We start from the raw sequence: 22965 nt of genomic DNA, 5'->3' as shown, positions 1-22965 counted from the left end.
AACTGCAGGAGCCATTTTAGCTCTGACCTTTCACTTTGTTCTGTGTGATACTCTTGGTTGTTGTTGTGCTTGCTCAGACTTTGCCAGTATTAGGAAGGTGTGGTACAGATGTGTTTTCAAACAGAAGGCGATTTTTTTGAAACACAGTTGACTCTGATTAATTTAGAGCTATTGATCCTATGGTGGATGGCAGCAGGGGAAAAAAAACAAGGATGGATGTGACTATTACAGAAGATAGTATTGGTTTGACAGGAAAAAGAGAATACTGTGGAACATTTGAATATATCCCCAGAGATTAGGAAAGGTGAGAAGCACCAAACATTAAGGTTCATTAAGGTTCTCTTCTTGTCATGTTTAGTATCTCATATGGTATGAGGAATTTGAGCAGGTGAGTGCTGTACAATTGCCTGTGCTCATGAAAGATGTTCATATATTAATTTGTCCCAAAAACTTGTGACCCTTTGCCTGCCAGCTGGGCAGCAAATGGTATCTTCCTAGTCCTTTTCAGTCAAAATAGGCATTAGCAAAAAACTGCTTCTGGTAATATTTAAGATAATCTGGCTCAATTTGACTGAATTGGGTTGGAGGGAGTTACTTGCCTGACTGGTGTTGGTGGAAGTAAAGAGGCAATGATGGGGAGCATAGGATGAGCTGAGAGCAGAAAGCTCTTTCACTAGACAGAAAGCTCCAGGGAGAGGCAAAGTCCAGCTGGACTTGAATGGTCTCAGAGCCTCCATGCCACTCTCAGCTGTCTGGTATTTTGGCCTGGACTGCTTTTGTTCTGGTGACAGCGTTCACCTCTGCCTGGGAGGTATGACAAAAGCTGTTAGTACTTTTTGGTAATTTCTGTGATGTGCTTTTTCTCTGACCTAAATTTTTCATTCAGTTTGAGCTGAGTGTGTCACAACACTACAGAGGACTTTCATCTGCAGGACACCTTGCATTACCTCTCAAATCCTACGTGGCTTGACTAATCGACTTCAAAAATGTCCTGTGGAAGTTAATCTGGTGTTAAAAGGACTGAGGATGTGTATTGTGGGACAGATGCTTAGCCTTTTGTTATTAAGTGCAAGAATTACAAAACTTCTCCAGAACCATCAAGATCACAGTGTTGGTTAAACACAAGAAGATAGATACACTTTTTTTTTCAGGCAGACTTATTTGTCATTGCCAAGATTGCAAGAGTACATGAGAGATGGCACCAGGAAGAAAATAAATTAAAACTATGGTATCATAACAGTACTTTCCTGGCATCATTCACCAGCATATGTAAAAAAAAAACCAACTTTGGAATTGGAGCTGTCCAGTAGCAAAGGAGAAGTTCCTGGTTTGTGTCCATGAACCAGAAGTCACCAAGTTGAATGTGTGATTCAAGATCAATCCTGCCTAGAGAAAAAAGAGATAGATAAAATGCAGATACCTAACATCCTGAGTTCCAAATTCCCCTAATTAATTGTTATTTGATTTCTTTATAGGCATCCTTTAGCTCTACAGTTGTGGTACGTTTAATTGCATGTGCTAACTCAGTGAGTTTAAAGATTAATCAGTGTAGTCTGTGAGGGACATGAACTTGCTTGGAGAGTGGAAATCAAGCCTTTCAGGGAATAAGTTTGCTGATAAAGCTGTACTATGAGGATGCCATGGTGGAGAGAGGGTATATCTTGTACATAGGTAATATAGTTAATACTCCATCTGCAGCTCACTCTTTTTTCCACCATTTTTTAACGGAGGCAGTTTGTACTCTTGCCCTTGTTGAAGTATAAGTTGGCATTTGTGTTGAATTTTACAGACATTGCCAAAAATTGTATTTTGGTCTGTCAGTGCTGTAACAAGACAAGTCACTGATATGCTTCTCATGGAAATGCTAATTACAAGGCCAGTTCTTGCATTCTGCATCATACACAGTTGATAAGACCTCTCCATGTGTTGCCATGTGTGTGATTTAAACATAGTGGCCAAGTGTAAGTATAAGATGTCTGGCTTCAGGCCCTTTGAAGGCTGTTGATTTTTTCATGACAAAGAATTGAGAAGTAAGGGGATTTTCTTAGGGTGAATTTATAAGGAAGAGGTTAGGGAAAACCTTTTTTTTCCTTCCTGTGAAAAGTGTACAACTGAAGCAGCACTGTATGTCTTTTTTTAATCTGTGCTTCTTTTATGCTTGCACTGTATTTTTTTATTTCCTGGAAATGTTTAGGAAGCTCTTTGCAAACTTACCATCAGCCAGACTGACAGAATAAAAAACATGTCTGGGTAAGAACGATAGACAAGATCATCTAAAAAATTGTGAGAACTGTTGCAGAACTTTTATTTCCTCCCCACCTTGCTACCCTTATATATTAATAGCTTAAGTAAATAAGCACAAGACATTTGCCTTTGTTAATAGGGAAGGTCTGATTATACCTGCAGGACAGAAGATATAAATAGGTTTAAATGAAAATCTGCCCAAGGCATACACATTTCAAATGTTGCTTTGACACATTACTTGCATAGCAAGTGTGTAGACAAATGGCTCATCAGAAGGGGTTGGTTTTTATCTGCATGCATCAGTCACTTGGTTAGCTGCTTTTGGCTGAAATGAAGGTGGAGAAGGAAGTCCTTCTGTTTCTCTGTTGAATTATTAATTCAAAGCTGCATCTATTCTGAAGATATTAGAAGGTATACACAGATTTTGTTTGTTCCCTCTCTATTACACATACTGTTGTGCTTTCTGATTTGACAGTATTAATATAAGTGTGATATTAACACTAACTTTTAGATGTGGAAACGAACTTTTAAAAGTGGATTTATGAAAACCATAATTAGTCATTACTTCATGTGTCTGCCAGTCTGTCTAAAGGCAAAGGATACCATTGCATAGGGATGTCATTTTGAAATCTGTAAATATTTGTTGGTTTGTGGACATGGAGAATTTTGTGGTACTGGAACATGCTCCAGCCTTTGAGTGTTACAGGCATTGCGCCTCACTGAAATGCCTGCATGGCATCTTCCATTATTTTAAAAACCTAATGTTTTCCTACATTTTTGGAAAATCAGAGAGTTTGTATGGTTGTATGACAGAGCACTCCAGTTTTGACCATTTGGTGCTCTTTGAAAGAAAATGTTGAAGAAAATTTATCTCTGATGAATGCTGTTAAATGTTGATGGTGCATTAACTTTAGAGTTTCTTCATTAGCCTTACATCCCTGCAGTTTTTGAAGCTCCTGGAGTGTTCTGAATGTTGCAGGCTTATGTGCCATTGTCATTTAAGAAATAACTGCTCAGCTGGTGTCATTTTGAAATGAATCTTTGCATTATAGATGTATTAACCTGTGATCACTTAGATGATGATGTAAAGCTGCTCTTTATTTTTTTTAAAACGGTTCTAAAATTTATCTTTTTCAGAGCGCTTTTATTAGGCCTGGCTTGCAATCACAATCTGAAGGAGGTGTCTTTAGACCTCAGTAGCTGTGAGGTAAGGAATATTTATCAGGATGTGTTCAAAATGTGCAATGACAAGCTTTTAGAATTCCTGTGAAATCCACTGGGCAAGATATTCTTTCTCCTAGTCAAAAGTTGTAAGAAAGGTAGAACTCATAGAAGCAGTGATGGTAGAAGTTAGGATGTGTGTTACAGCATCCTAAATAATGAGCACAGAGGTTCAAAGCACCTGACTAGCAAAATCCTCCTTGCAGTGCAGCTGTAGTACACACTGAGCCAGCCTGTTGGATGCTTAGCAGCTTCTGCTCTCTGGAGCTGTGATTAGCAGCAGGATTTTCCAAGGTGCCCAAATCTGAATGGCTCTAAGGAAGCTGCATGCCCTGAAGGCATGTTTTCTGTTAGATTGTCTTCCTTCAGAACCGAAGGCATGCTTCCTCTTCTGCAGGTTTGCTTTTTAACCTTGGGAGAAATTCTATTTTCCTGTTCAGTTTATCAATTCAAGTCAATAAGGTACTTTGGTAAAAGTTATTAACATAAGAAGCACTGTAAGAGTGGCCTCTAGAATAAGTAAGAACAATTGTGGCAACTGATCTTGTTTCCTCTTGCTTCCCTGTGCTTTGCTGTGCACACTGTTTCCCAGGATTGCCCATATTCTTGCAGGATGATTCCTTCACAGTTAAAGCAGAATTTGAAAAGATCAGACACAACCCTGAGAAGCCACTTGAAGCAAAGTCATTTTGTAGAGAACTGTGGTGGACTCTTGCCAAAACCAACATGAACCAGTTTAGGCTCAGGCCTTCTCTGACTTCCTCGTTTTTTAAGCTGCAAAGAAAGCTTCCAATTTGTTAGATACTTCCAAGGCCCTCTGAGTATTAACTGTTCTAGAAGTGCCTGCAAATACAGTGGTTTCCCTTTAGGTAGAAAATATGCAATATTGATAACCATGTTGGAGTGCAGTAATCCTTGCCTTTAGGTTTGTGGTCAATTGCTTTTGAAATGTGCACAGACTTCCTTATGAAGAAAAAACCAAATAATTGTGAATGCATATAATAGTTTCTGATATTTTAGACTTTTTGTAAAATATTATTACTTTGAAGAGAACTAGATGTAAATTCCAAATAGAAAAGCTTTCAAGTCCAGTATATATGCTTCTGACTTCTGAGTAGAGGGGTCACACGGATGATAATTTATCTTTCAGAGGAAGGAAGGAAAAGGGAGGAGTAATTAACATAATAAAAATTAAGTCCTATGATCATAGCCTTAAATGAATAAATCAATAAAACACAAATATAAAAAATAAGAGTATAAATTAGCATGTAAATCAACAAGGGCTGACAGGAGAGAAAATATTACCCTTTAATGAAATAACACCCAGCATGGGATGTGAAAGAGCCCTTCAAGGAGCAATGAGATTTATTGGACACCAAAGCACTTGTGGTCATGGCTGACTCTTGTGACAGAAAGGAAGGAATCCTGCCCAACTCAGTGTTGCATCCCTGTAGCTGGTCCCTCCAAACTGACAGCACTTCCTTAGATCCTTCCCTTAACATTTTTTTTTCCCCATCACCGAGCTTTATCCATTCTCATGTGCTTTGGAAAGAAGTTCTGCTTCCACCAGCAGGGAAGTTGATGTGGCAGCAGCTGGGAGTGCTCTCAATGAGCCCATCACCTCTGGATCCTGCTCCATCTCTCCCTGACCCTCTGGGATCTGGGCAGGGTAACCTACACCAGGAAAGAGAGTGGTGGGATGCTTGGAGCCAGTCACCACTACTCCCAGTTCCTGCAAGTACACGCTGCTAGGGGGCTATAAAGCTGATGCTTCAGCTTTGCCCTCTTCTTTCCTGCATCAGGCAAGCTGTACTCAAGTTTGGAAGGATAAATCTGTGTTCCTTCCCTCTCCCACCATTTTTCATTTGCTCCCATAATTTTCTGGTAGATTATCTCCAAGCTTAATCATTTCCTATTGCTTGTTTGGTTGGTTTTTTTTTTTAATTATTTTTTACTATGAAAATTACATTTTTATTTCTACCTGCTCAGCACTGATGTATTTCACTCTTTTCCCTTCTGCTTCCCTTAGCTTGGTCACTGTGTAAGTACCCTCCATGCTTTACCTTAATTGTTAAATCAGTAAGCAGCTTTGTTTGCCCTTCCCATGTTAGTACCTCATAGCTTTGAACACACTTGGCATTTTTAATTGTAGAAGGATTATTCTTCATTTTCTGATAAGAGCTTTTTTTTTTTTGTAGTCTCAGAAGTATGTCATATAGAAGGTGTTGCAGAGGGTGTTTTTGTCAGTATCAATGACCACATTGACAAGCAGCACTTCAATTCATCTGTGCTTATATATATATATATATATATTTATGTGCATAATATTTTAACACAGTTGCAGCAAATTGTGATCCTAAAAGTGGAGTTTTTGCCATCACTTTCAGATCAGCTAGATATCACCATTTGTGCTCATGAAATGTTTATATATTTAAAATTTTGAATGTAGAGTTATCTGGTACAAGATTGAAAGCTACTCCTGAAAAATTGTCCACTTCAGCCCTCAAAGTATATATAGCAATGAGCATTTGGATTCTATTGTGAGTATAATTTTAGTGCATAGAACTTTACCCTACCAACAACCAATCCAGTTCCATGTATGATCTGCCACTTCCATAGATTCTGCAGTAGTAGATGTGACACTCTGTGTGAAATGGTTGTCTTGTGGTGAGCCACACTGAGAAAGCAGCACAAAGCAAAACTGAATGATTTTGGCTTTCATACAGCAAATGCTATAAATGGTCTTACTAAAATAAAGTTGAGTTAAATTTGCAGCACTTCTGGCCCCAATGCAGCCTGTAATATGACTGCTTATTGAGAGGATGAGGTGAAGGATAGGCAGGCTTTGATTTATGGAGAGGAGGAAAGGTGCCTTATGTTCTGTACTTCTCACACATTTATCACACAAAAATCTCATGTGATTTATGATTTAGGTGTTGTCTTTTACCACTATTCTCCAAATATTCAGGTCAAGTTATTCAGCTGCTTGTTAACCCATCATATAGCTCAAACTTTCCAAAAAGTGCCAAATCAAGTCTTTATTGAAAAATGCTTCTAGAAGGCATTTGTGGCTCTTTAATTATAGCATGGATAAAAGTTGATGGTCCACAGAAATATCAGCAGGTAGATTCAGGATATTTATCCAAGTAAGTGAACTAAGTAAAATATTACACAGTTTTTATGCACAGGAGGTGAAAAAGCCTTGAAGAGGTTTGAAAAAGCTTTCCATTCTTTTTGAAGCAAATAACGTGAAGATAGAAAATGGAAAAATAAAATTTCCATATAATCTTTTCCCACTTTAGCTAAAATCTTTTACTGGGAGATGTTTATAAAGAGAAATGCACCTTGTATAAATGTGCATAGCTGCAAAAAAAAAAAAGGAAAATGCTTTTGCTCCTTTGGAAAAAAAAGGTTGTGTTAATTCAGTAGCATTAGTAAATAAGTGTGTAAGATTTCATTTCTTTAATTCTTAATGTTGATGTTTTCTCCTAGAACATTTCATTGTTTTTTCATTAAATCCTGACATTTCTTTTATAGTCATGTAATATTTCAGATTAATAATATCATAATTGATACTTTGCAGCCAGGCATTTTTGTTATTGTTGCAATTTTTTTTTCTTTTATTGTTATTTCTTAAGAATGACTATATTACTGTTTTCTCTCGTTTATTGTCTTTTATGGCTGTTTTACAATTGGATTATTTGAATTTTCTTTTCAGCAACAGGGAGGCATAATTTAATTGAGGGTTTTTTTTGTATGCCCCCCACTTATCTTTTGGGCACCTTAGCATTGTGCTAAGATCTGGAAGAAGATGCTCACTGTAAGGCCTGACTGTAGTGGAGTTCAAGGGTGCCAGTGTTGCAAGCTGATAGGCTGGTCTAAGTTTTTTTTTTTTTTTTTTTTTTATCACCAGACACTGGAAATGTCCTGGGCCGTTCATGTAGAGAATGCTCACCCCAGTCCTTCAGGCACTGCCCAGCAAAAGTGCTAAAGCATTTGCTGTGTTTAACCATTTAAGTATTTTCCCCATTTAAAGGCTGAGAGGTAGTTTAAGAGAAAGGAAAGAGAGTCCCTTTTCTCATTTGTATGCAAATACTGAGAGTAAGGATGAGAACAGTAGGAATGTGTGCATAGGCTGTCATTTTGATGTCTATAACTTCTTCTGTTGCTGTTGTTTTTGCCGCTGCTAGTGCCTTCTGTATTCACAAAGCTCCTACCACTGTCTTCTGTGTGATCTTGAAACCATAACTAGTTTGCAAAAATGGATGATGTTTTGTCTCTAGTTAAGATCTGGAGGTGCACAAGTCTTGGAAGGATGCATAGCAGAAATACACAATATCACCAGCCTAGATATTTCAGACAATGGTAAGTGCACAGAAGAGGAACGGAGGCTTGTGCAAGTCAAGAAATGCTTTTTGTTTCAGCTCTCAGTGTAACCAAAGATGGTTGCTCTTGCTTTGTAATTATTGGCCATGTTGGTTATGGAAATGTCTCAGACCAAGACCTCTTACTAAGAAACGTTGAAATACTTAACTGCACCCTCATAAGTTTTTTGTTTGAGATCAGTGTAACACACCAGTATAAAATAATGGCACCGAGCTCATATTAGATCCAGAGTAAATTAGGTTTAAGTACAAGAGGATGCGAAGCTGAATGAAAATTGGAAGTGTAGTGAAAGAACTAAGGGAAAGGTCTGATACTGAATGAAGCTGGGGGGGAAAATCTGGAGATAAGAGTCAAGAGCTTCAGGTCAGAAAAGGCCTGCTTGAGTCTTAGGAAAAGTCTTTGAATAAGTCTTTGAAATATTTCTGCTTTGGAGTCTCTGTGCTTCCTAGCACAGGTATTCCTGGGAATATGAGCTCGCTTCTCATCTTGCAGATTCAAGGTATAGATGTATGAACTGGAAGAATTCACCTGCTGTGTTTCCCCCTCTATCAGCCAAGTGCAAAAGTATTTCAGAAAGAGATTCCCAGTACAGTGGAATGCCCAAGAAGAGTGGGATGGACAAGTGGAAAGCTGTGAGAGCTACTGATCCAGCCCAGTTAGGCAAAAAGATTTGTTTTTCTAAATAAAGACAGATATTTGAAATCTAAATTATGCTGTGAATCTGAATTTGAAATCATTGTAGTCCAGCTAGTGGACTCCTCAAATACATAACTAGCTTGGGAATAGTAAAGTTAATTTTCTTTTACTCAGGAGTAGAATAAAATTTTCCTTGTTTTTCAGGTCATTTTATCTGTAGTGTGTCATGTTAGCTTTTTTTGCAGGCTTTTGAAGGCTTTGAAATATTGTTGGTACACAGCTCTACTAAGATAGTGATTAGCATTATTTCAGAATTCTCCAAGGAAGTTCAAACTCTGCCTGACAGTGCGAGGAACTACCCTTGGGTGGTTGGACTGTGGATAAGGGACTGAATTCTCTTCTGTGTTTCTGAGAGGTGCCTTTAATAGCTGATTAGCATGGAGATTTAAAGGGTTTATTTTAGAGAAAGCATTTATTCTCATAGAAAAGCAGAGGCACTAATGAGAGAAAGATTTAAAGACAGAAGAATGGAAATTTTTCCACACATTTTTGAAATTAGTACACTGATATAATTACTTGAATAGAGCATCAGTAATTGGACCTGGTCTGGGTGTTTTGTGAAACTGTGTTTTAATTCCTAACCTAATCTGATTCTTTACAGGCCTAGAATCTGACCTCTCAACCCTTGTAGTCTGGCTTAGTAAAAACCGATCGATAAGACACTTGGCGTTAGGCAAAAACTTTAACAACATGAAATCCAAGTAAGGATTTTCTTTCTTCTAAATAACAAGAGAATGGATGAGGAGAAACTGCTGATTTCATCATCTTCCTAACTTTTCTTCCCTCAGAAATCTTACTCCAGTACTTGATAATTTAGTTCAGATGATTCAAGACGAAGATTCAGTGAGTATCTTTCTGCCTACTATCATCATGTGTATTTGTATCCTCACAGTCTATTTCTGATAATTTTCTTCACTGTGTTAATTTGTTGCATAAGATTTGATCACAACCCTGCACAGATACATCCAACATTTTGAATTTGTTTTGTTTGGGTTTTTTTGGGTTTTTTTGGGGTTTTTTTTTTTTTTTAGATTGTAATTTGGATTAACTTCTGGCATGTAGGTGAACATTTTCTGAGAACAGTCTTAGGATCTGTGGTTGTTGAAAAATATTCATTTTAAATAGTTGGATGTGTGTAACCTAGTTATTTATGTCTAAATTATACAGCTCTTTAGGCACAAATTTTCAGAACATTTGTGTCCTGATAAGAGATTACAATGGTAATGTTCTCAATAAAAATGTTTTTTTTTTTAATTTATGGAATGCATTATTTCCTGATAGCTGTTCTTGGGTATTAACTTTTTTTTTTTCTTGGCAAAATGCAAGGTCACTGCAGTGATCTCTCAGAACTCCTTCCTTCTTCAAAAGATGCAAATAAACCATTCACTGTGCTGTTTTTTACCTTTCTAAGTCATGGGAGCAATTTCATAAAATTTTTCAGGATACTCTGCTGGGATGCTTGCCCACATCCTTAATTTCTACACTCTTTTGTTATTCTGAAAGACTTCTGTGGTTGGATTTGTGTTCTTGCCTGTTCTTGGCTTCCTAGTTTTGGTTAGAAGGGGGGTCTTAAGATGCTCCGTTACTCTCATGCTTGTCAGTCTTTATTTATCTACTCTTAGTCCTTTCTTTCTCCTTAATTTCCTGTGCAAGTACCAAGCAAGCTTTCCTCATTCTCCAGAGACAGCCTACTGTAGACTCAGGTTGTCTGAACACCTGCTACTTCCTGTTGTCTTTATTGTCTCACCTCCAAGTTCATGCTCTCTATATTAACTGCTTGGCTGTCTTCTCCTCCCACCTGTGTCTGTATCCTGGCAGTTTTAACCAGGATTTCCAATGTCTCTTTCCTTGCAAGGTCATTAGACTCAGATTGCATGTTCCCTTTTTCTTAGTTGAAAGAAGTAATTTATTAAACTAGTCCTCTATGCTCTTTCTGTCCTCTTAAATGGGTTTAGTGGTACTGATGTTTCTTGATTCTGTGCCTTCCTCCACATTTTATTCTTTAAAGCATGGAATGTCAGTGTGATGTGGTAAAGTTCTGCATACAAATACCAAAACTGATTCTAATTGAGGTAACACCTCTAATGAAAGCACCTTAATAAAAGTACTTGTTTGCACAAGTTAGATGTAGGGTTGTGCTAAGTAATGCATTGGTGGAACTCTGTTACTTCTTGTACCAAGCTGGCCTTTTTGTTTTGTGCTGTGTGACCACTTTCTTCTACTCTGCTCTAAAGGGAATGCTGCAGGACTGCCTTCCCCTTCTTTCCTTTTCCTTTTGATCCTGTACTCAGGGGTTTCATTTAATCAGATACCACCTGCTGCCTCTGTGAGGCCATTTGTCTCTGTCCTGCCCTGTTTCCCATGCTTATCCTTTCACAGCCATCCTGAAGAACTGAATCACAAGCAAATGTAATTTAGTACGTTTTCTATTTCCATTATTTCTTTGCTCTGTTGTAGGTGAACATTTCTTCCCACTTAGACCATACCCTAAAACACCTCCTCAATGCACTCTGTGTCCTTTCAGTACCTAAATCATCTTCTCAATTATGCTGTTGGGGTTTTCCCCCTATTTTATGACTCTCCTTTTCATGATATAATTTCTTAAGAACAAAAATTTCAACTTTCACTGTATTATTTCTATTTAAAGTTTTACAACCTTCTGTTTATCTTCCCTGGCTCTATATTTGAAGCTTCCAGGTAATAGAAAAAAGTAGCTGCTAAATTTTGTGTATCATTCTTGCAGCTCTCTCTACTTTGCATCATTAGTTTCCATTTTCTTGCATTCCTTTTCTTTTCTCAACATCATTTGTTGTTCTGCTTTCTGCCTTTTACAGTATGCACTGGTCAGATGTGCTCCTGTAATTCTTACCCACCACGTTTTCCTGACCTAACCTATACAATGTATTCTCATCCTGTTTTCAAAGAGTGTTATAATGAAATAACTCACCAAAAAGTGGTTTTATTTAGATACTTAAAATAAACGTCTCTCCTTCATGTCACGCATTAACATTTGGGATATAGCATATGATCCTTTTGGTGTTACCTTGCCTCTTCTTTCCCCATGTTCTTTTCTCTTGTTAACCCTCTTCAGTGAAGGAATCTTGTTATTTTCTGTCTCATCAAGTGCTAAAACCAGAGTGAACCATCTCCTAGCAGCAAAAGAGTTGAGAACAGATACTGTAGCACTGTGGGAAAAATGTATTGCAGAAAGCTGCCTAGGATTGTCCTCACTGTATCTCGATGCTAGAAAATTATTTTAGGTCTCTAGCTCTTTCAGTTTGGTTTTGAATCTTAAATGGGGTGGTCCTCGTTCTAGCAATAGTATGCATTTGCTGCCACAGAAGATTAAAAATTTAAGATGCAGTTGTAGAGACCAGGGTGTGATGTTGCCTAGAGCACACTGCATGGTTTATTGTCTGCATGGAAAGCTGAAGCAAGTGGCTTTAATCTAAAATAATCATCTCTAAATGCTTCTTCATGTATTTATGCACATTTTAAATAGCTCTGTTGCTGTGTTAATGTGAGCCATGAGTAAAATGATTTAAACAATCAATGGCTTGGTTCTATGACTGTTAAAATAGAGTGATATCCAAATGTAATTCTGCATCCTTTAAAAGCAGTAGTAGTAACCTACATAGCAAAACTTCACAGGTGTTTTATATAAACAAGAATGTAATATTTAGTTTCTTTTTTTTTTTCTTTTTTGTTCTTTCCATGTCTTTTCTATATAAATAGGTGCTATACTGTGCAGACCATTATAATGCATTATTACTGTGCCATTCCTTTTCTTGTTGCAAAAATGGATGTTACACTGCAGGTATGCAGTGTTGTTACTCAGAGTGGTAATCACTCCTGCATAGGTACAGTGAATTTCTAGTGATGAATATTTTTAGTTGTTAGTTCAGTGTTCGGTGCAGAATTGGCTTTTTGAGGGTTTTTACAGCATTTTTGTTCTTAGGAAAAACAAATTTAACTTGATTTAATTCTTAGGGTTTTTTTCCAGCAGAAGTTTGACTGAATCAATGAATAAAATAATGCAATTTCTAATTGTATATTTGTACTTCAAGAATTCCTCTTCCTTAAAAAGATTGTGGTAAGGCATCTTCTCTGTATTGGCAAATTAGCTGTTTTCTGAAGCAGGGAATCTGAAAGTGCTCCTTAGACTTCTGTTTTTTCAATATCTAGCTAAAACTATTAAGTTGATAAAAGAAGTAAGTGTTTGTAGAGTATTGCCCATATTTGTGATGTAATGATCAGATAATTTAATGAATATTTAGATGATGCATAGCTGACAATCCTTACATAACACAGTACAGAAGCATTTTCAGTCATTAAGTGTTTTGTCAGAGTGTTGGAATGCAAGAAGTTTCCTGGGAGGATATTTGAGATTTAGAAAAATTATGTGGGAGGGATCACATGCAGCTCAGTTACTCCAATGCCCATTTCTAAAGTGACACATGAAAAACAGAAACAATCTCACATTCACAAGTTTATTGCTGATTTCTCCTAGTGCTGCATGGTGCTGCTTTACTGTGAATCTGTCAGCAAAAGGGCTTCTCAGACTTCTGTCAAGAGCTCTTGAGTGCCATTCTAAATGTGATGTTAACATTTTTATGTTAATATTGCTTTTCAATTCTTAATAATTCTTTACATTCTTCTTCATGTTGTGCAATAAAATTCAAAAACAGACAGATTAAGGGCATTAGCATAATAATTTGATAACTTCCATTTAAAATAAAACCAGCATGTGGCTTATGTTATTATTAGACTTTATAACTATCAACCTGTTGTGCCTCCAAATTTTTGTGCTTTTCCTCATTAGTAAGTGCATTTCTTGCATTGTTGCAAGATTTTTGGTTATCACTGTAATCCAGTGGTGTCTGGAGAGTCAGATCCCATTGTGTAGCAGGTCTGATGCAAGCACCTTGGACCCTGGAAGGTGTACACAGCTTGGTTGGTTTATTTTCATTAATCTAAACTTCAGGATCTAACATAAGTGCTTTGGCTCATTGTTATGAGATACTGATTTTCCTATACTGGCTATTTGAGGATTTTAGGCTCCAAACTTTCATCCTTCAATATGTGCCTAAGCAGATGTATAATGACAGTACACTCCTCTCTATGGACTCACACTTGAGCAAGGGAAATGTTTTGTGGAGTCCTCATTCATCACCAAAGACAAATTGCACTTTTAGGAGTTGTAATATTTATGCAAGATGGGGATAGATTGACTGTGGTTCTTGAGATCCTGCTGTTGAGTACTGGGGGCACTGAGAGTGGAGGAAATATGGGCATTTTTAGAAAAGGTGTTTTTTGAGGCTTGGAGTATGACTTGCTGGAGTCAAATAAGGTAGTTTCAGCTTAATATGCTTCATAAAAAATAAAGTTACTGAAAGATATTGTAGTTATGGATGTCAAAACACCATTGTTAATAATATTTATTGATTTAATAATTGTAATAGATACTCAATACTGCTTTGAATTTCAGACCTGCTGCAGTTTTATCTTTTCTCCAAAAGTCCATGTCCTTTGTTGAAAGAACAGATATGCAAAATCTCTCCTAAAGTTGAAGTAACAATAATAAAGCACTTTAAGGAAACTGTTTATGTTTTAACAATGCCTTGGACTCTAATTTGCCCTTGGGCAAATCTCTCAGCCCGAGGGAGAGAAGGGAAGTGGTAGATACTTTTTATTTCTCACTGAAAATGCAAATGCTGGTTAAGCGAAACCCACTGGACGCTAGAAGTTGTCTTGTGAAGCTGGTTATTGTTATCTTGCCTTTTTTGAGGTTTACATTGTATTCTGTACTTAGTAGAACTCAGGGAGTTGGAGGCACTGCCACTTGAAAATAATTTTTTCACAGGGTGTTACAACTTAATCTGCTTCTGTGCATGTGTTTGATACTTGTGCTGTAAGTTATTGACTCCCAATGTGTTGTAGGATCTGCAGCCTACACAGAAAAAACTCTTTGATGTTTACTGCTGTCCCCAAGAAGTTGAGAAACTTGTAACTTAGTTGATGTTTGAGGAATGAGTGCATTATCAGCTTCTGTTATCAGTGCCTTTTCTATGATCCACAGCCTCTACAGTCACTGTCCCTCGCAGATTCCAAGCTGAAGACTGAGGTCACCATCATTATTAATGCCTTGGGCAGCAATACTTCTCTCACAAAAGTGGATATTAGTGGAAATGCCATGGGAGATATGGGAGCAAAAATGTTGGCAAAAGCCCTACAGATAAACACTAAACTCAGGTAAGGGAAAGTATTTGCAGTAAACAGTAGAATGGCTTAATAATACTGAAGTTGTTGGCTTATTCTCAATCTATTTCTCTTCAGAACCTTTCTACATACAGCAACTTAGGAGTGTCTTTATTTGGAACGATTCTCATCCTTCTTTTTCTTAAGAGAAAGGAAAATAACAACAGAAAAACAAGAGGATCAAGTTGTCCCTTCAAAAACTTTTCCTTAACTGAAACTGAGGAAAATTTTCTACATTTGAACAGAAAGGCCTCTTGTTGGAATCAAAAGACTTTCCAAATTTCTAGAATGACAGAAAAAAATTACATTGTTATGGAGCTCTCTATTAAGTCCACTGCTCTTCTCAAAGCTGGGCCAACTTAAAGCTATGTGAGGTTGCTCAGGGACTTGTCCATGCAGGTTTTGAAGATCTGCAAGTACCAAGATTCTTCAGTGTCTCTGGGAACTCAATTTCAGTGCTTAGCTACTCTCTTCTGTCCTGCTATGTTTTTCTTACTGGAGACTTTCCCAGCAGAGAAAATTCTGATATTTGGGTATGAAACTGAAGTAAATTATTCTTTGTCTTCTTAAGTGTCAATTTGTAGAACTGAGAGCATGTGGAATTCAGAATGGGGAGCAGCATGGACCATCCATCCTTCCCTTCTCCCCTTCCTACTGTGTTGATGGACCTTGGCATATTTTCTTTGCAACTTCATCTGCCCAACAACTTCACTGCTTTTTAGCATGTCTGGCACTGATGGCTTGAGAGTATCACTTTTTTTCTGTCCAGCATGTGTTTCACAAACAGTAAAACCTTCAATCAGCGTAAATCTGGATGGAGACCTCTAAATATGTCACCCTCATCAGGAAAGATAATCCTCCCTCCTCCTCGTCAGACTGTGCAGATGAACCTTTCTCAGGGTACTGCCAGTGTAAAAAGACCACTTTTTACTTGGTCTCCAAGTATTTGTTCCCTGGAGGATAAGAAATTCCCCCAGACAGTCTTGGCTATTTTGTTCAGAGGCTGGGATCCTCTGGCCTTTGTGTTGCTATGCCCCAACTGAATATTAAAAATGTCAAGAAAGCACTGGAGGGATGGCTTAGGTTTATTCAATGTATTAACCTGAAATGACCACAATATCTGAAGAAATAAAGTCTTGATACATTTCAGGGTGGCAGACTGAAACATTTCACAGTATGCTGAATGTCACAGTGACATAATGTCACCACAGTCTGTGGTGTGATTACGGACTGAATAATGCAATGGTAACTGTCTCTGCCAAAAATGTTATAAATGACACCCAGGTAGAAATATAAACACACTTTCCAGTGGCAAAAATATTCAAGATTTGACCCTTTGCATATCTGATATTTGCAGAGTGAGTGTAGAATCTCTCTTCCTCGCTTTCTTACCTTTCATCTAAAAAACAGAGGGATAATTCTGCAACAACAGAAGGATGTCAATACTTGTGAAAGCATGCCATCTATCTTTTTTTTTTTTTCTCTTTTAAGCACCAGAAATCTTTGTTTGGTTTTGTGCCTTTTTTTTAAGAACAGCTACAACTGATGCTCTAGCAGAAGCAAGATTTATCTGCTTGTCTGTCTCTTCTGCCTACTAATGAGATCTTTGAACATGTGTTTGCAAATTGCCAGGCAGTCTGCTTGAGTGGTCTGAACTGGGGGAGGAGGGGAAGGCTTGATCACTCTTATCATTACTGTGTATTCAAAAGAGCTACAATTTATGCACCTAACCTAATGGTTTATTTTGGCAGCTACTTGTGTTACATGTGGAATCATACGAACAGTGTGATGAGCCTAGTGTGGGGCTGAACAAGTAATAGCCTGCAAATTTTGACCTCTGATCAGCATGAATTTTTAAAATACATATGTGTATCCTATGTGGAACAGAGATTGAGCAGTTACTGCAATTTTCTGGGATTTTTTCAGTATGGCCTTGCAAAGCAGACATTTGACCTTTGGTTTTGATGCTATTCCTCAAAAAACCAGGAACTTATGTCCAAATCTTTCTATTAATTTTGTTTTAGAAAAGTAAGGTACTTGTATTAGTGATAGAAAATGCAGTAGAGTCCCCTTTAAAGTAATGGAAACTGGATTTTGGGTATTTGTCCACAATTTCTGTAATTGCAAGGATTTAGTGTCTAAGACAAGTTTTTAAAGTGCTGCCTTCTGCAATTTTGAATATTCAGCAGTGTGTTATTTCAATATGCAAAGTTTCATTATGGATTTATTTGGTGGTTCTTGTTTAACTTCTATTTTTCTTTCCTCTTCCCACCACCTCTCAGAACTGTAATATGGGACAAGAATAACATTACTGCACAGGGCTTCCAGGACATAGCTGTGGCACTGGAAAAGTAAGTCTCAAGTAATTGAATGTCTGATGAAGAGGCCAAAGATCCTGAATGATCTGAGCAGCTGCAGTTCTCACCGTAGTCAATATGATCTTGAAGATGTTGAGTGCTCTCAATTTAAAGCATCAGGATGTTTAATCTAAAGGAAAATTCATGACTTCACATCCTTCAAAAGGATGGGAAGAGGCTCTGTGGCTCTTTCATCCATACTCTGCTATAAGGTCCTTGAGTTCTGCTCTTAGCATTAAAATTCTGAATTTGGTAATATTTTCCCTTTGCTTCATTTTCTTGTGTTGATAGTGTGCAGAAATTCTATTCTAGTGAATGAAGCTGTACATAATAACAGAAAATTACTGAAGTGGGCCTTTGTGGTCTGACATTTTTTCTTTCCCCTAGCAAGTTGAAACTAATAGTGATGATCTCAGGAACTGCAGTTTTTCTTTGTAATTCCTGTGGCCTGAGTAATTTTGCTTCCATGAGTTTACTCACAGATGCAGCCGTTACCAGTGATAGATGTTAAATTGCTTTCATCTCCCTCTACCTCCATCATATTTCTTTATATGTTATTATTACTTTTCTGAAGAGAAAAGAATTACAGATTTAAATTAAGCAGCAGTTGAAGTTTTTCACATCATTAAATCCCTCAGACAGGAGCAAAGGCTCTCTTTAGAAAGTGAATGTAACCTACAGTTGCTAGGTTCTAGACAAGGTATTTTGTAAAACTGTATAATTACTTAAGGGAGCATCTTAACCCTTGTAGGGGTCGTGAGGTTAGAGCTTATATGGTTACTTGTTTTGTGAAACTATTGTAGTTTATATACTCGGTTTTGAAATTAATTCAGTTGCACTGATGTGGGAAATTAGATAAACGATGTATAATTAAGCAAATCTTGCAGTCATTCCATTGATAGTGGTGAATAATAATTTGCAATGGTTATTTGTCAGCTTGCAGACATTTCTCTGTTAAAGGGCAACAGCATGGGGAAGTCTGGTAGAAAAAGAAATACCCTTGTTTTCTGGTTAGCATCAGCTTTATTTCTCTGTTCCAAAGTGTTAGGATGAGTAAATAGAGAAGGGGTGGAAATCCTGAGGCAAAAGCAAGTAGTCTAAACAAAACCACCCCCAGAATGCCACAGCTAATAATGTGACGCTGTACTTTTTCCGGGTGACATCTCATTTATTTAACTTGGAAGCTGAGGTCATTTTGTGTTGCCTTAAACATTTTTAAATTGACAAAAACTTTGATAACATCACAATCTAAGCCACAAGCAACAAAAGTTTAAACATGAAGAGAAGGGACTGTTAGTACTGGCTGAAAACAATTAGGCTGTAAACAATCCATCTTGAAGACATTTTGAGAATATTCTTCACCATATGTTTCCTACAAGTACCTGAAGTCATCAGTATTCTGTAGAAAAGAACCATTGCTCAAAATGGAATGAAGATGCTTGAGGATATGTGTTCCATGTTCTGTGATCTTAAGAGAAGTAGTCATCTACCAAACCACAAAACAAGAAGAAAGGTAGCCTTTAGCAGGATGGGCAGGAGGCTGAGGAGATTTGTAGCAGACTTTAAAACAGGCTGAAGTAATTGGAAGGTTTTTTTCTTTTCCCTTCTCCCAGCTTTTCTTCGTCTGCTTGTTGCTGTTTGAAAATGTTATTTCTGCAAGGGAATTCCAGGAGCATGGCTGTTGGCAGATTTTGTCCCAGGGGTGTCCCAGACAGGTGGTGTGAAGTGCTGAGAAGATTTTCTGCAGAGTCCCTTACAGATGTCAGTTCAGGAGAGCATTTGAGAACAGTGGGCATCCTATTCAGCTTGGCCATTAAGCAGGGTCTTGTGTCTCTGTAATTTTAATATGAAGATAAACATGTGATTTGCAGCCTAGAGCCCCCTCTGTCAAAGGACTCTACAGCATTTTCTCATGTTCATTTCTGAAAGATTTTTTTTTCTATATGGACTGACTGAAGTTCTAGTATCTGAGGAGAAATGCTGGAGTTTGTTAGAGGGCTATGAATTCTTCCCTTAGCAGTGATGTGAAATTCACACACCCTGACCTGAAAAACAGATGATCTTGTTCCTGTAAGTAAAATCTCCACTGCAGCAGAGAGCATACATAGTGTGTGGATCAGAAGTTACTACAGGGGAAATAATGTGATGAAATGTAGGACTGTTGTCACACATGTTGTATGTAGAAGAATAGGTTTCTGGGACCTCTTTTGGGACATCCTTTACAGTCTTTGAGCACCTCTCTGAAATTTAACATCCTTTAAATATAGGTATTTTGCTGAGTATATTGATGTGTTAGGAAATTACTGGATTATTGAGTTTGTAGCAAAATGTACTCCTTTACAAGAGACAAGTGGAGTGTTAACAAAAAGAAGAACGGGGGAATATTTTAGACTTCAAGGAAACAGAGAAAAACAAAGCATAACAGTAAAGCTGAAAAGTGAGCTTTAAATTCTTGGAATTTTCCCCTGAGGGCTGGTAAATTTTTAGTTGAAAATAATACTGTGTCTGAAAGCAACCCAAGTACAGAGGGTTTCCTTCCTCTCTTAGGGTAGTGGTCTTCTAAAGTTTTGCCTCTGTGATTGTATGTCCATGAAAATCTCCTTACCTTTCATTTGCCCTCCTTCAGCTCTGTGTGTCCATATGTGTGAGGGAGGGTGCACTAAGCCTTTGACTAAATTGAATTTAGCATATAACTGCTAGCATGAGAGCTGGCAATTACAGATTTGGGATGTATTAAATGTCAAACAGCTGCAGAGATCCTTAGAAATCTACCTTCTATTTTTTTTTTTAACTAAATAAATACTCCACCTGTCAGGCAATCAGCAAGTTCTGTAATTATCTGTCTTTCAGCTCAGTATCTTTGATATTTAAAAATTCTCCCTGTGATGGTAGACACTGGTTACTATTACATGAGGACACATAACAGGGTCTGTATAGTTTGCAATGTTCTTTTAAAGGACAAAACAACCAGAAAGAAGAGTTAATTTTCTGACTGATGCAGTAGACGTACAACTGACAGTCACCATGTTTGCATTGGGGAAGAAACATACAAGCCTTCCATTATCATTTAAAGTAAAATGTTGGGTGGTATCAGTAAGGAATTGGTGTGTTTGCAGTTCAGGAGGACACTGCCCTTCAGAGAATGGTGTTGCATGTGTCCAAGCATCTGGTGGTAGAAGAAGTGAAAAAAGCTTGGAGTTTCACACTATTTAAGGCGTCTGCTGTTGGGAGTAGTGTGGTCTGCTGTCATCAGTGGTGGTGACTCCATTGTAATTACCAACTTTAAAGTGCTCCAGAATAGAGGGTTCCAAACATATTTGTGTAGCTCTGGATGGAATAGGAACAGACGGTTAGTGGGATGTTTGCAGAAGGAGGAGAAAGAAATGTTTGCAGGAAGTAAAGGATTAATTGAAAATAGAAAGAATAATTTCCTTTCCAGGTTTTAAAAACTTCCTGCTTTTCCCCCCCCATTTATTCAGGTCTGAAGTTGTGTGGACATACCACTGTATGTCCATTTTAAGCATAACTGTGTCATGATAGTGAGTTTATCTTCTCAGAGTTTAAATGTAATTTTGACTCAGGACCAAACTCCTGTCTTTAATCTCTTATTGCAGCAGATGGACACAGCTGCAGAAATATTTTGCAAGCAAATAAGGAAGATGCAGGGAGCAATTGTTTGTGTAAAGCAATATGGAGATGCTATGCTTGTTTTGTCAGCTTTTTATTAAAAATTCAGCAAGTGTCTTCAAATTGTTGTAAACACGAGAAGTTATTAAATAGTAAATTTCTAAAACTCAGTCTCTTAGTTGCTATCTGTCTATTACTGAATATTTCCATTTAGGCTTAGATCTGATACAGTTGCCAGCAGGCACTGATTCTCCCTGTTCTGTTTAGATACACAAAAATAATCTAACCATGTGCAAAGAGCTACAGAGGGCAGGTAGGCTTTTAATCAGCAGCCACTGGGCACCGACCATATAACTGTTTTTCAAAATCTACCCCTCTGTCTAGTAGTAAAGAAGAATTAGCAGCAAAAAAGAGCATGTATACTTCCAGCTATTCCACTTAAAAATGTGAAAAATACTTTCTTAGTACCTTCCATGGACAACCTGGATGCACTTTACTTCTCCCTTCTAGGTTACTCTTCATAAAAAAGTACAGTGATTATAAAGATACACAGTAATTAGATTAACTTTCACTATATTTTTTTTTCTTTAGGAATTATACATTGAGATTCATGCCTATACCGATGAATGATGCCTCCCAAGCACTCAAAACAAACCCTGAGAAAACAGAAGAGGCGCTGCAAAAGGTATTGCATATGCCACTAATGAACAGAAATAAAACCAGCAAAAATATAGTAATTTTAAGTGACTGAGACTCCATGCTTGGCTGAATAGGAATTCTATACTGGATTCAAGGGTTGTTTGGTTTGCATAGACATATAGATGGTAATCAAGTGCTGTAAGAGCTTTTCATTCCACAGAATGCTGGGAGTGAAGGCTGATGGAATGCACTGGTGTAGTGTCAGAATATCATAACTAAAAAAATGCAAACTAGACCTGGTATTAGTGTGTGCTTGACTATGAGAGTTAGAAACTGCATGTTTGTAACATATGTGCCTGTGGGTATTACCAAATGTTTAGAATTACCGGTGCACGCTTTTTATATTGGCATAAAAAGTGCAGTCAGCTCTGTACAAGACAAAGGGTGCTCTTCAATTTGAGGGAGGATGAAAACATTTACTGCCTGTGTTTTATATTGTGCATATAAAATTCACACACTGTGTTGCCCTAAGTAAGCAACTGCACCAGCATGTTCTTTTGGATGAAAAGGTGTTGACAGTATCTGTAGTGTTCCACTTGCATGAGTTTTAAAACTCCCAGCTGAGTTTTAATATGATAAATCTTGCGAGCTCCAAACAAGCCTCCTGCTCAATCAGGAAGCATACATTTCACATCTCTTTAATGAGTAGTTTTCCTTAGCCACGGTAAGGCCATAAAAATGTTATAAATAGTTCTTACAGATAACTGTGATTAAAAAGCAAATGTCTATGATCCTTGTTTTCAGTAATTTGAGTATCACAGGGAGAAGTGCTGGTAGTTAGTATCTTTTTCTTTGATGCACGAAAATTCTCTCAATTCTGCTTTTAAAAATCTGATTCATGGGGGATGGATGTATTTCTTACATCTCATTTAATATAATTGGCCTGGTTCATATCTAGACTGGTAGGTGCAATTCTGAAAAAAATAGTGGGAAGCTTCTGGCCACGGGGATTTAAATTCTGTGTGTTAATTAGGCACTATGTACAAAGAGCATTTCCTTTTATTCATATCAAAGTTGCTAAAACTGTTAGACCCTGAGTTTGTTTTAACATGTGGTTCAGGATTTCTTTACACAACACAAGGAAGTTACCTCCTAGAAAAGATATCAGTGTCAGGAGTGGTGCTGTGAACACAACACAGGTGTGTTCCCTGCAGGTAGGGATGCAAGCCCCCATGCAGGGACTGAGCCTGGTACCTGCACAATTGCACTGACTGACTGATGGACACAGCAGCCACCCTCCCGAGCTCTGGTGTCTCTGCAGCACAGTTGGCTTGGGGTGGGCAAACTGGATAAACCCAGAGATTTGCTCTGGGACATGGTTGGATGTTGCAGTTCTTGCTGCTGCTGCCACTATCCCCACTGATGTCAGCCTCACAACCTGCTGGCCACTCCACTCAGCCTTTCCTCCCCTCTCTCTTTCAGAACAGATCCATCACTTTTGATGAAGCTTGAACAGGTTGTTAATAGGTGTTCTTGG

General features: G+C 37.8%; 1 protein-coding gene across 5 annotated transcripts in view; it reads left to right on the top strand.

The window, feature by feature from the left end:
• Positions 1–22965, top strand: part of CARMIL1 (capping protein regulator and myosin 1 linker 1) — a 187118-nt gene that overhangs the window by 110694 nt on the left and 53459 nt on the right. For all 5 annotated transcript variants that reach the window (XM_053981804.1, XM_053981796.1, XM_053981779.1 and 2 more), the window contains exons 17-23: positions 3382–3451; positions 7749–7830; positions 9149–9248; positions 9336–9390; positions 14627–14799; positions 17088–17156; positions 21381–21474. In XM_053981804.1, the coding sequence (XP_053837779.1) occupies positions 3382–3451; positions 7749–7830; positions 9149–9248; positions 9336–9390; positions 14627–14799; positions 17088–17156; positions 21381–21474 (643 nt within the window). The remainder of the gene's footprint in view (positions 1–3381; positions 3452–7748; positions 7831–9148; positions 9249–9335; positions 9391–14626; positions 14800–17087; positions 17157–21380; positions 21475–22965) is intronic.

The sequence above is a fragment of the Vidua macroura genome, chromosome 1, assembly GCF_024509145.1.
Source record: "Vidua macroura isolate BioBank_ID:100142 chromosome 1, ASM2450914v1, whole genome shotgun sequence".
Taxonomy (NCBI): domain Eukaryota; kingdom Metazoa; phylum Chordata; class Aves; order Passeriformes; family Viduidae; genus Vidua; species Vidua macroura.
Note: the sequence above shows the minus strand (reverse complement) of the source record. Positions and strands in the feature narration are given on the sequence as shown.